The sequence below is a fragment of the Thermobia domestica genome, chromosome 8, assembly GCF_964235325.1.
Source record: "Thermobia domestica chromosome 8, izTheDome1.hap1.1, whole genome shotgun sequence".
NCBI lineage: Eukaryota > Metazoa > Arthropoda > Insecta > Zygentoma > Lepismatidae > Thermobia > Thermobia domestica.
The window spans coordinates 15,791,029-15,804,530 of NC_137461.1; the positions used below are offsets into that span (position 1 = coordinate 15,791,029).

A 13,502-nucleotide genomic window follows, 5' to 3' on the forward strand; every position below is an offset into this window, starting at 1 on the left:
CATATAACTATGATTTATTATACTAACTTCTAAGTGTAGTCAAAATTACTAAGTCCATCCACTTAATTTATCCTCTGAAGAAAATTATGTAATTATGTAAAACTATGAATCATTTGCTGCCTAAAAACAAGTCTCATTAGGGTTTGATATATTACAGGTGATTATTCGTATTATAGACTAAGTCTTGAAGGAATATGAAAGTGAGTGTTATAAATGTATCACGTAGTTATTTTAACAAAAGAGACACTGACCAAAGCTTAAAACCCACTTTGTTAAAATAATCAATCCAAAGCCATGAATAGTCTTACTAACCACGTAGTTATTGTACAGAAGTGGACACATTCTAACTTACTGACGCATTATCCTTCTTTGCAGAGCTAATCCCTACTTGTCCGGACCCATGTTCCAACGTGCGATGTAGATACAAATGCAGATCTCGATATGGTCCATGCTCGCAGCCTTCGTGTTGCCCAACGGCAGAATGTGTTGCTATAGATGGTACGTATATGTGGACATATTTTTTTAGATGTTTTTAGATAGATGAGGTGGGCCCGCTTAGCGTAGTGCTAACGCTCTCGCCTTCGGCGCGAGCGGTCCTGGGTTCGATTCCCGATGGGGCCATTCGGTCGAAAAAGTGTAAACGCTTTTTCAGGCCAGCCACCCTGAATGAGGTTTTCCTGAGTTTTTCTCATTCACACCAGGCAAATGGTACCGGGCCAGGTGGTACCTAACTTATAGGTCCCAGGCCGCTTCCTTCCTTCCCCAATCCTTTCTTCCTTCCATTTCCCAGGATAGTGTGCTCGCCGAGGGACATCATCCCTCAAACGTAAGGGGCTAAATGGCCATAGATGCCGAAAGCCCAGAAAACTCAATCCTAAATTCTTTTTAGATAGATGAGTAGTTATACATTGTGACACAATAAAACCTGCCACATTTTAAAGGTTAATAAAACAGGTTCTTTCAATTTTTCTTTGAAATTACGTATCAATTGACCACTCAATTATTGTAAATATCACATAATGGTTTGGCATGGAGCTCGTCGCGCATTTACAGTCGATTAAAAAAACAGCTGCTCTGTAATTACAGTAAAAATAGCTTTTTCTTAAACTTTGCTATTCCACATAGTGAAAATTTTCGTAATCGAAAGACTATCTTGCAGTGAGTCGAGAACTTTCGAACAACAGGTCACCGTTGGAATATCGAGACTATCAGACAGCCTATTTTACAGTCCACAGAACGTTCTGCAAAGAAGCATGCTGCAGATGTTGGGCCTCCTAGGGAGAGTGTAAAAACAGAACAATGTATTTACTAGACTTCGGATCGATATGCACTAAAAAACGGCAAAATATGCATGCAAATGTGCGCTAAAAATCACGAAAATATGCACTAAAAATATGCAAATATGCACTAAAAATTGTAAATATGCACCAATCAAAAGCTAAAGTTCATTTTTTTTTCTAGAAAAAGGCTGTATTACTTAAACTACATATATTTGTGTATAACAATGATGGATTCATGCTACAATATACAACTATGTAGTTTTCTGTAGCTAAAACTTTCATTTATTTGTTTTAACGCGTTACAAGTTACTTTACTTTCCTTAAAGCTCTAACGCGTTAGCAACGTGTCACTTGACGCAGAAAAATAAATGTTATCCTACTTCGAAAGTAACGCGTTGTTTTTAGATTCGAAACCTTGAATATCTAAACGAAAATATCAATTTTCCGTACTATTACTACCGCTACCATTATTATTATTATTATTATTATTATTATTATTATTATTATTATTATTATTATTATTATTATTATTATTATTATTATTATTATTATTATTATTATTGCACATTCTGATTTTCTCGAACCATAGTAAATGTTCAGAACTGTAGGTTGATAATAGTAGCGCTGCTATATCCTTTCATGCTGACAATTACTTTATTTGAAAATTTGATCTGCTTCACTGACTTTATAAACGCAATATTGAGTGTTCTGAATCTCTTTATGTAGATGCAAGAACAAATTCTTACTTGGCAGCTACAGAAAAACAGGGGCGGATCCAGGGGGAGGCGATCGGGGCGATTGCTTCCCCCCCCCCGCAGAAGAGGAAATTTTCTTATTTTATATATATAAATAAAACCCATCCCAAAGTTTGGAGTCCTTAAAATTAGCAGTATGACAACCCACCGCCCCTGCAGAAAAAACATTGTTTCCGCAGAGAATATAGATAATTTGTAACACGTTACCGTTACAGTTACTTTGGAAAAAATTCAACGTGTTACCACGAAACGTTACTTAAAAAAATAACGCATTACTTCCGTTATGTTATTTCCTGACTGGATGCTACTGGACAAGTAGTAAGACATTATCACTGTATTATTAATGTGTGCTTTTTTTATGTATAAACTATCGTAATGATAAATATATACTACGCTGTTGCACTATAAAAAAAATAAAAAAAAGAAAGAAAGAAAAAGAAACACCAATAAAATTAGCTTTGGAAAATTGTGTCACACCACATCCTACAACAAGTCTTTCTATAGTTTCACTTCGGGCTCGTCTTCGAATGGCCTCTTTCCAAGGATGTTATAAATAGAGGATCTGCTAATATATCGTCATCCTATTAAATCGATAAAGCCAAATAACAACCGAGCATCGGCACGTCTGACTGCTACTCTCGTTTCCACCATCGTCTGATTGGGTACTTTTGTTTTCGCCATGATTGTTGGCTCAAAACATTGCGATCCTATTGGGCGGAGTGGGCAAAGTAGGGGTGGCGAAACTGTGACGTATGGCTTCAAGATTTTGTTGTAAGGGCAGATCCTCTATTTTATAAGATCCTTGCCTCTTTGTGTGGAAAAATTTCTTCTCTTCTTTTCTTTTCTTCTTAAAAAAAAGCACTGATACTTCCAATCAAATATTCTACTTAAATTATACTGAAGTATGAAACAAAAAGGAAGTTAGTATTCATAACTCAACTAGAAGAAGAAAGCATGCTTTAATTACTGTAATATGTGCATAATTATCTGTTGATGTTGGAACAATGATCAATATAACTGGAAACAAGAAGAGACTGGAAGAGAACTGATGTTTATTAGAAGTCAGGTCTTTGCCTTTAGGCTTGTGTACGTTATTGGAAACATTGGATGACTGAGACTAAAATTATCGAGAGTTTTATTGTATATTTTTTTCACGCCCAACCCTAGCCAACTGTTTTTAAGTTGGTCACAAGGAACCGGCTGAGAGTAGATCGAAGTTGCACCACCCGAGTGTGATGTAATGTCACGTGGAATTATGGGGGCAAGGGTGGAATAAAAGGACTCCTGCTGGGCTTCTAACTCCCTTCGCTCACTGACGCCCGCTCAGCTATGTTTCGTAGTGTAAGTAATTCGCTTTTTTCTTTAAATTAATAAAATTGTGTGCAAAGTGGACTAAATACCACGTTAACATTACGCCACGAACGGATGATACAACTTCAATGTAAATTTAACTACACCTCAAGAGGAGAAGCGTAGCCCTATACCTACCTTTCCCTCTCCTGGTGCCTCTGGCAACTCTCCCTCTCTAACTCCCCACTACCCCTACAACCCATCGTTTCTTGAGGCCCCACTTCTTACTCTCCTGTTGGTTTATAACCTCATTGTTTATGAGCGTTATCAGAAATCTCTAGATAGATGGTGGAAAAAGCACGATTTATGCATTATATAATACGTACAAGGCTTTGAGCCAGGTTTGAAGCCACGACAAAAGCGATTTTCATTAGCGGTACTACCCCAGTCGCTAACATGCTCGGCTACGAGGATCGACATCATCTGACATTTGATTTGTGCTATGTGTATGCTATGTGGCGAGAAACGGATAGCTCTAACCAATCAGAACCGTGTATTTAGCTCCTATGGCTAGAGTCGAGCGTGATAAAAATATATATTTGCAAATATGTGTAATTTCGATATAAGCCTATTAGAAATATATTATCGTATAGTTCCTAACTTCTGCATAATAAAAGTGTTTCTATTACTATCTGTAAACACTGCTCAATGTAATAAGTTACCATCATATCTTACCTTCTTTAGTACTTCATTAGAGGCTGAAATCCCCGAATGACCGACAGCATCATTCAATTGGCAATGTAGTTGTTCTATTTTGCGTATGCTATTTCTTATTTCTTGTGTGTTTATGGTAACCATGGACATTTGGAAGTTCGAGGAGAAGTCAAAAGGTAAAGGGACTTCCGCAATTACTCGTATTAGGGTTTGGTAACACTGCTAGTATCCAACGCTGAATTAGTGTCGTCTGCAACACTTCTATGCAACATGTCACTCTTATTCCCGCGTTAGTCGTTGGAGTGTTCCAGACCGTTAAACATGGCAGCTCCATTGTCGATCTGCGCCAAGCAGGAAACGAGGGCACTGATTCGCATTTTGTTTGCGGAAGATGTTAGATCTGCTGAAATTATTCGTCGAATGCAAACACAGTATGGTGACAGCTGTTTATAGCGAACCAAGATTTACGAATTTGTAGAGCGTTTCAAACAGGGGAGAGCTTTATGTTACGAGGAAAGATCAGGCAGGCCATGGACGTCCATGACTGAGGAACTTGGATACATCATCACGAACCGGAAAGTAAGGCTGCGAGCATGGTTTGGAAATACCCATCATCACCAGAAGTTAAGAGATTTAAACGTCAAGATTAGCTAGTCATTAATGCGGTGCAAAATGGGTTACAGGTCAATCGAAAAACTTTTCTTTTGCGACGGAATCAAGAAACTTGTGAAACGTTGAGAAAAGTGCTTAGAAGTGTAGGGAGATTATGTAGAAAAATAATGTATGTTTCAATTTTCTATCATTAGAGTGAATGTACCTTTTCTCAAAAGTACCTATACTTTTCGATTTCTCTTCGTTATTCTATGAAAACACATTTTTCTAAAAATCTTCCCGGTACTGACGGTCATAATTTGCAGAATGCGTTTGATAAACAAAAGTTTAAAGCTTTATATATGTATATAAACAAGTCTGGATTCAAGTATAGTATATGATGGTCAGCTGTCCTCTTCATATGATAAATCATACATATATTTATTATATTTAACGCGTCAGATGAAGCATATTCGCCATTTAACCTGTAGGCTGTAATTTAACTATCCCTCATTATAGTATCGTTAATGTCGCACTACTTTGGGTTAATCACCTTCTTTTAATACTCTATGTTATCAAAATATTGAAATAAATGCACTATATGTGATCTGTATTATTTACAGAAGAGACATTTTGCCGAGATCCCTGCTCTTTTGAACCTTGTGGTCCTACTCAAAGATGTATAAGTGAACAACCAACTTGTGTTCAACAGCCTTGCTGCGCAACCGTACGTTGTGTTGGAAAAGCAGAAAGATAATTGGGTAAAAACCTTTGTTAATAATAATTACTAGTTCTGATAGCTATAGTTATTCACTAAAAAAATATTTGTAAGAAATGTGTAGCATTGCATTCTCAATGTAAGTCATTTTGGGTAATTTCTTAAAGTATATTATAATAATTTTCACTATATGTTGCAAAAAAAAATGGTTTAAAAGTTTGGTTTCCTTCAAGAATGCGTAGTAATGTAAAAAGCAAATCTTAAATCTTAACTTATATGTATCTTAAATCTTATATCTTGTCTCACTCTCTTGATCTTAGTAACTGAGGACTCAATTAGGCGGTTTAGGAGGGCACTCCAGTGGTAGTGTCCATTATCATTAACGAATACATATAACGCAAATTTGAAATTAAAGAATGAACCCAAATAACGAAGGAAGGATTTATGAATAAATAAGGTTATTTTTAATTGTTTCGTGTGGCGTATTGTACTCTTCAGGACAGAGTCACAGAAAGTAATTAAAGTCACTACGAAAGCTTTCGAATACATGCGTGAGGAAGAATGAATAAAGTTAATGAAATCTAATTAATGACAGGTGGGCAGTTAATGAAAGTTACACTGAGGGGAAAAAAACGCATGATCTGGCGTACGTAAAAACTTTGTTTACATGTGTATATCCTGTAGTTTTTGGACTTAACGTACAGCAAACGTATAACTGAAAAAGTATATTTTATACGTAGTTTCCGTGTAATGTTGCGAGTGAACGTACTTTCCGCACGAACGAAAAAACTGTATATAGGCGTTCAGGATCTCACATACAGATGGACGTATGTAACATATAGCTGACATATATAACACGTATACACAGGGTGTTTCAGATAAAACGTCCAGTGCTTATGAATCCGAAACGGCTGAGAATAAAAAGATGAAACAAAAACTGAGATAGGAAAATATCATAGGGCGCATCACATGGTGTTATTGTGGTCACCCCCAGGGCCCTCCTTCGAGGGGGCCCAGGGGCCAACTCCAAAATTTAAAATGGGAACACGTATTGAATCATACCTCATTCAATAGTACTTGAAAAACGAAACAACTTTTGTAGGAAACAATTTTCAATTTGGGCCACCGTTTTCAAAATGGCCGCAAAAAGTGGGTCCTGTATCAGATAAAACGTCCAGTGCTTATAGGCCTAAATCAGAAACGGCTGAGAATAGAGAGATGAAACAAAAACTGAGATAGAAACGATGATAAAGCATATCAAGTGGTGTTGTTGTGGTGACCCTCAGGAAACTCCTTGAAGGGGGCCCAGGTGCCAACTTCAAACTGATACAGGACTTTTTGCGGCCATTTTGAAAACGGTGACCCAAATCGAAAATTGTTTCATACAAAAGTTGTTTCGTATTTCAAGGACTATTGAATGAGGTATGATTCAATACATGTTCCCATTTGAAAATTTGAAGTTGGCCCCTGGGCCCCCTTGAAGGAGGGCCCTGAGGGTCACCACAATAACACCATGTGATGCGCCTTATGACATTTTCCTATCTCAGTTTTTGTTTCATCTTTTTATTCTCAGCCGTTTCGGATTTATAAGCACTGGACGTTTTATCTGAAACACCCTGTATATGTAATAGATGTCATACATCCTGCAACGTCATGATGTAACATCTAAGCGAGAAAAGTATGTAGCATATGGATAACGTATGCTCCGTATTGATTTCCATAGTAAATATAAGGATTCCGTATATTTGTACAATATACCGCTGTTCGAATAACGAATTTTTCTCAGTGTAATCATTATGAAATAAATTACCAAATAAGAGTGTGTGAGGAGACAGAAGAACCACGATAACCCACGAAAACGACGTTGTCAACCTCAAGCAGAGAAGATGATTAGATTTCCTTCATAGTTCATATGCTTTACATATTCTCCAATCGAGAAACCTGACAAAATTGCCTTTTACGCGTTAACTCTTTCTCTGCCACCTTGATTTCAGTACCCAAACCCAATGTGCCATCAACACTTTTGCAACATTTAGCCTTTTGCAACAAACTAGCTACATGTAGCGGAAACCAAGCACACTATAGAAAATGACCAGGCCAACAATGTGTGCCACCAGAGTATAAAAGCTCTATACCTGCGTGATACTTTACAGAGAATGTCTACAATGAGTACTACCTCTTGACGCCAAATAGCGTGAATGGCAGACAGCAATAGGTAAGAATGACGCTATATGGCGTCAAGTGGCAGCGAATGAGTTAATTTGCTTTGACTCCACACGCATGACATTTCTGACTAAATCATAGTAAAATACTCAGCTCTCTTCAATGTCACTAAACGCGCAACAGCTCATCCTTATTGTATTGAGAGATTTTAAGATAGATAAAGTATATTTGAGGTGCCTAGTATCAAAAGCTGCAAAATCCATTTTTTACCGAAATTGAGTTATATATCGCTTGTTATATGTTTGATCTAAAGGAATTCCATCGAAACAGAATTTTATTTAAAAGCTAAATATTTCATACTAAAAAAACTAGTTCAAGTATGGGACTTTGTATTATTGTATATGGAACTTCAGTGCACGTTTTGCGAGATTATTCGAAACTAAGCGAAATGGATGTGGCGGATTTTCATACTAGGCACCTCATTTGTGTCATTCTTGCCTCTATAAATACTACTGCAACATATCATTGATGCCTACCGTATTGATGTCTTACACACATTCGAATGGTTGTGCAGTGTGTTGAAATTATGATTGTAACTAATGTCCAATTTATCCGGAATTAAGTTAATAGTAATGCTTCACCGTAGCAATCATACTTTCACGTTCTTGTTATTCACTACAAACCATGACCTTAATGCTCTAGGTTACAGCCATTTGCAATATTTCCGTGTTTTTACAGTGTTGAAGTGTGGATAGTCTTGGTCATAAACACTTCTTGCTTTAGCGTAGATATAGTTAGCTTTATTTCCCTCTAAATAGAGGGACCTTATTACCGCCTGGTACTCAGTTGTACATTAAGTCCATGTATTTCTTCATTGTGAATCATGTACTAAAGATAGTAACGTGGCTTGATACTCTCTCGTGTTAGATTTCGAGATATAGAGACCGACGTTCAAACTGATTTATACTTCCTACAGTTACTTTGTATCCTACGAAAATAGTACTGTGAATATTAAAATTATCTTAGGACTTATATACACGTATAGACGTATAAGAATATTGTCCAATTTAAAGTTCTAACTCGTATATTTTCTTTCATTTTAGAGCAAACACTCTGGTATCCATGTTGAGAGTTGATTGAAATAATAAAGGCGGTTGCATGATACAGAAAGTATGACATTTAGAAAGAATAACACTAACAAATTATACTTTTTCTTTTTTTTTTACTGTATTTTCTACTTGTTGCGAAAGAAAGTACGTTTATGTTTGGTAATAGCAAATAAAAAGTTTTCGAAATTAATTTCATTAGCTTTTTTTTTTTTTTTTTTTTTTTTTTTTTGTCTTTTTGTAACACAATATCTAATAGTTAAATCTTGTTAAGGATACACATAATCTATATGCATTTAAGGTAAGTATATCAATTAAACCTGCCACCAAGGCACCTGATTTCTGAAGTGGTAATTTCTACACACTTTCAATGTTCCTGAAATGTCTAGATAGAATCTGTCTGAGATGGAAGATTCTTTTCTTTCTCACCTTAAGTGTATTTTAATAAGGATGTTTTTTGTCCGTTTTCCAACATTAGTTAATTGGGAAATTGAGGTGTTTTTGTTAATGTTTTTAAGTAAATGTATGTTGAAGTATTTTTCTGTTTAGATTACTAAATACTAGAGACTCAACTGAGACTCAAACTCCTGATTGTTGGTTCTATATTTGCCTATATCTTACACTGGTTTCTCAAAGAATACTGTGGCAGAGACACAATGTTAAATTAAGATAGTATGAAGCTGACAAAGTTCACTTATAATTGAGTGATAAAAGAGTTTTAATTCCATTAACTGTGTGCGAGTTGTGCTTGAGACACAAGTGAAGCCATCTGAAAATATTAGAAAAAGTTCATGAAAAGGTATTTACATAATGTTTGTCTGGTAACATGAAATTAATCTCGAAGCAAGTCCCTAAGACATGAAGTGTGATTGACTGAATTAAAAGAGTCGTTGTTAGAAGAAATATAGGAATACAATCCGCATGCCTTTTATAATTCCTCGTCTGGGAGTTTCAAGTGTCTGTCTGGTAGAATAAAATAAGCTTTCGGCTTCTTTCAATAATCCGAATTAGATTTGTAAAACAACCTGCACTTAATTCATAGAATGCATACAGTTGGTGTTTTGTATTCAAGCCTGACTTAAATCACTTACGTAAATTGACGAAATACAAAATTTAAATAAGAACATATTGCAACAATTTCGGAGGTTTTCAATGTTCGTATACTACTTAGTAGAGTATATTATTAAAAATACTGCTTGTTCCTGATGCATACACAGGCCCGCAACTAGGGTTTCTGTCACCCGGGGCAAACACACAATTCGGCTCCCCCCCCCCCCCAGGTTTAGTAGTAAAGTATCACTTACTTATGGATTGCAACTGTAAATAACATTCTTAATGAAACCAGTTATATCGATTTTTAAGTACTTTAATCAAACTTACTTTAACCACAAAAATATATTACATTCGTTCTGTGCTCACAAGTTTTAAGAATAATCTTGTACATACATTTTGTTTTAATGTTGTATGAAGAAATCAAAACAAAATGAACTAGAAAATATCTGCCACATTATACAGTTAATAATTGAAATAACACATTTAGTTTTAATAACCCGAAGAATAATTATAAACATAGGCTTTCATATTAAAATAAGAAACTAATACAAAATAAACTAGAAAATATCTAGTACATCATAAAGTTATAATTGAAATAACATTTAGTTCTAATAAACCCAAAAATAATTTTGTACATAAGCTTTCATTTAAAAATATAAAAACAATACAAAATAAACTTGAAAATATCTGGTATATTATAAATAGAGCAACCCAAAAGCATAAAAAGCATAATAGCAATTTAGAAATATGGTTGGTACCTTGAACATTGATGTGGTTGTCTAAGGGTCCAGAAGAGACTAATTTTAAAGAATAATAAAGCATAATTTTAGAAAATAAAGCATAATTTAAAATATATAGCATAATTCTTGGAAATTCTATTTAACTGCAAGTTTAACATATACTATATTAATATTTTTTAAAAAATATATACAATGCAAAATCATTGAGAACATAACAATGACAAATTAAAAGCTTATTTTTATTTCTGTAAATTTTTCGGTGTAATCCTTTGATGTGGAGAAAAGAAAAGAAGAAAACTTTCCATCAACAATGAAGCACACAAGACCTCCACACTATATTATGTGTACCTCTCGAACTTGAGCACTTTCTGTACTTTTTGTGCACCTTTCTGTATACTTTCTCTTTCTGTATATATGCACCTCTAAGGTGCACACAAGTGATAGAAAAAACTGATTCGAGCAAAGCATATCTCTTTACAGTGCATTAACTAGAAAGTTCATTAAATATGAAAGAAATTGCTTCATAAAATATTAATAAATAGATCAAGATATTTTGATTATTTAATGTATAGTAAATATTATACATTATACACGATTAATGTAAAATAATGATTGAAATTAACAATAAAGCATAATAAAGCATAAGTTGGACTGATAGATAACAATTCAAAATGCCTCGAAAAGCTCTCAAGCAAAACTAATAGATAAAACTTCATACAGCCTTCACTCGCAAAATCCCTTGGTAGGCGTACAAGAAACAATTAAATACACCGAGGCGTGTAACTTATCTTTTCCGCCACAAAACTGCCCTCTAGTTTAAAAACATTACAGCAATTGCGTAACATTACAGGGGGCGCGTCTGAGCTAAACTCTTCAACCACCAGCAAGCAACAAAAATCGGTAACTTTTCGCCCCCGCCCCTATTGATAACAGCGTTTTAAACTTCAGAGCTGTTTTCAATGGAATTATAGAGCTTCTTCGTGGCTAAGCGGTTAGCGTACGCGCCTTTGGCGTGAGAGACCCGGGTTCGATTCCTGGCGGGAGCTCATGTGGTTCGGATTCCACGTTAATCAGTAGGTCCACGTCTCATATAGCCTTGCTGCTGAAAGGGACGTTAAACTCAAAATCAACTCAACTCAATGGAATTATACAGACAAACAGCTCCTTGTGGTAGGAAAAGGAAAGGGGGGCGGATTCTCTGTGGTCGCCCAAGGGAACAAATGCATGCAATATTAGGTTTTTAATGTATGACATTACACCTATTTAGATGAGACTCTCTCTCTCTCTCTCTCTAAAAGAGGTCCCATGGAAAAGGCCAAGTAAACTTTTGATTTCTTTTAACCTCTAGAATAAGTTCCTCAAGGGAAAGGGTGCGATTTTTAAAACAATTGATATACTATCTACTTTCTGGCGCCCCCTCCAACCACGCGCCCGGGGCACGTGCCCCCTCTGCCCCCCTAGTTGCGGCCCTGTGCATACATTCTGTGGTTGTGAACATGCGATATAATCTCTATGCTATACGTAAATATTTATGTAAAATACTTTTAGTATTCCGATGTGAACAGCACTAGACCCGGGTTCGATTCCGGTGGAAGCTCATGTGGCTCATATTCCACTTTAAACTATATGTTCACGTCTAAGACACATTGCTGCCGCAAGGGACTCCAAAATCTAATACAATCCAATCAAACGTGGATATGTGCACATGCATAAGTTGTGACTTCTGAAAAATGCCCAGTTTAAACCAACACAGCATGATTAACTTGTAGTATAAAATTTTGTTATTGTATATTTTGTTCAATTTATTTAAATATATATGACAGCATTTGTTATGGTTGTTTTGATGTGAAAATTTGCTTTGTCCAACTTCGGGTATCTTCGGAAACAGTGAACTAAAGATGCCAGGTTCGAACCCGCAAGACAACCTTCCCAATCGGGAAAAAATGTGCCGATGTGATTTTGCTCATAATAAGCCATGTTGAAGTCTCATTAAGTGTAGAAACAGTAACATTCATTGAAATAAGCCATGATACAACATTTCAAAACTATATATACATATGTGCTTCTATTATGACCTACGTTTCCATACTTAAAAGAATATTTCCAATGAAAGGAAAAACAACGATCATAGGTCCTGCGTCCATTTTAGAAAGAAAACAAACGAGAAAAAACAACAGTATTTACAACAGATATAAATATCATTGTTCTTGAAATTCAATTATATATCTTTAGAAGGAGCTCGTCAGGGGTGTTCATGTTAGCTGAGAGCGTAGAATTGCTAATTGTAAGGTCATGAGTGCGATTCCAGTTTGGGAGATACTTTTTAGTATGTAATGATATATTTCTCAATGCTCAAATAATTATATTAAAACAAATCATTTGTTCATATATTCATACAATCATTTCAAGACATGTTATTATGTTTAAATTATATCATCTGAGATGTGGTGGATATTGACAGAATGTCGTGTGAATGTTAAATGCAAATTAAGTAAATGCGTAATGGCAATACATAAGTGTGTGTTGTGAATTTGTCTGCAGCTGTTTGTAGTGCAGAATTTACTTCTCAATATCCTTATTGCAGCATGGCATTCACGTTCTTAAAGATAGCACTATAATCTCTAAATATGACTCATTTGCATCTGGCACGTATTTAATTCTGTGCAAAAGTTGTGAATTATTATACACTATTTGCACTTTATTTTTCTAATGCATGATCACAGTTATGCAGAGTAAAATGCACTATTTATTGTATGATTTGAGTAAAGCGGTTTGTTCTACACTTTTGAAATTATTAGCATTTCTCCTCCTCACATTTTACGCGAGAAACTGAAACATACATAATTGTATGTGTAACCTGGGGTTCGTGTCATATCTTCTATAGTTACCAGCGGTGGTCGTATAGGTAGTATTAGGAAGTCATTAATTCAATTTCTGAATTCCAGAATGTCATATTTTCGGAATTTGGGAGTGTCGCAATTATAGAAAGTGAAAATCCCATAATCAAAAATATGAAAATGATATAAAAAGTTGACAGGGTTGTAGGAAAAAAGCCGTATAAATCCACATCCAATGGAAATAAATTCGGACAT

At 35.4% G+C, this 13,502-nt stretch overlaps 1 protein-coding gene across 2 annotated transcripts in view; it reads left to right on the forward strand.

Moving 5' to 3' along the window:
- Positions 1 to 13,502, forward strand: part of LOC145692710 (uncharacterized) — a 34,833-nt gene that overhangs the window by 14,848 nt on the left and 6,483 nt on the right. The window contains exons 4-6 of one of the 2 annotated variants that reach the window (XM_081768119.1): positions 376 to 498; positions 5,254 to 5,391; positions 8,615 to 8,793. In XM_081768119.1, the coding sequence (XP_081624245.1) occupies positions 376 to 498; positions 5,254 to 5,387 (257 nt within the window). In that variant the 3' untranslated portion in view covers positions 5,388 to 5,391; positions 8,615 to 8,793. Of the gene's footprint in view, positions 1 to 375; positions 499 to 5,253; positions 5,392 to 8,614; positions 8,794 to 13,502 lie in introns of those variants that run through there. The other variant, XM_081768120.1, reaches the window with a different exon arrangement.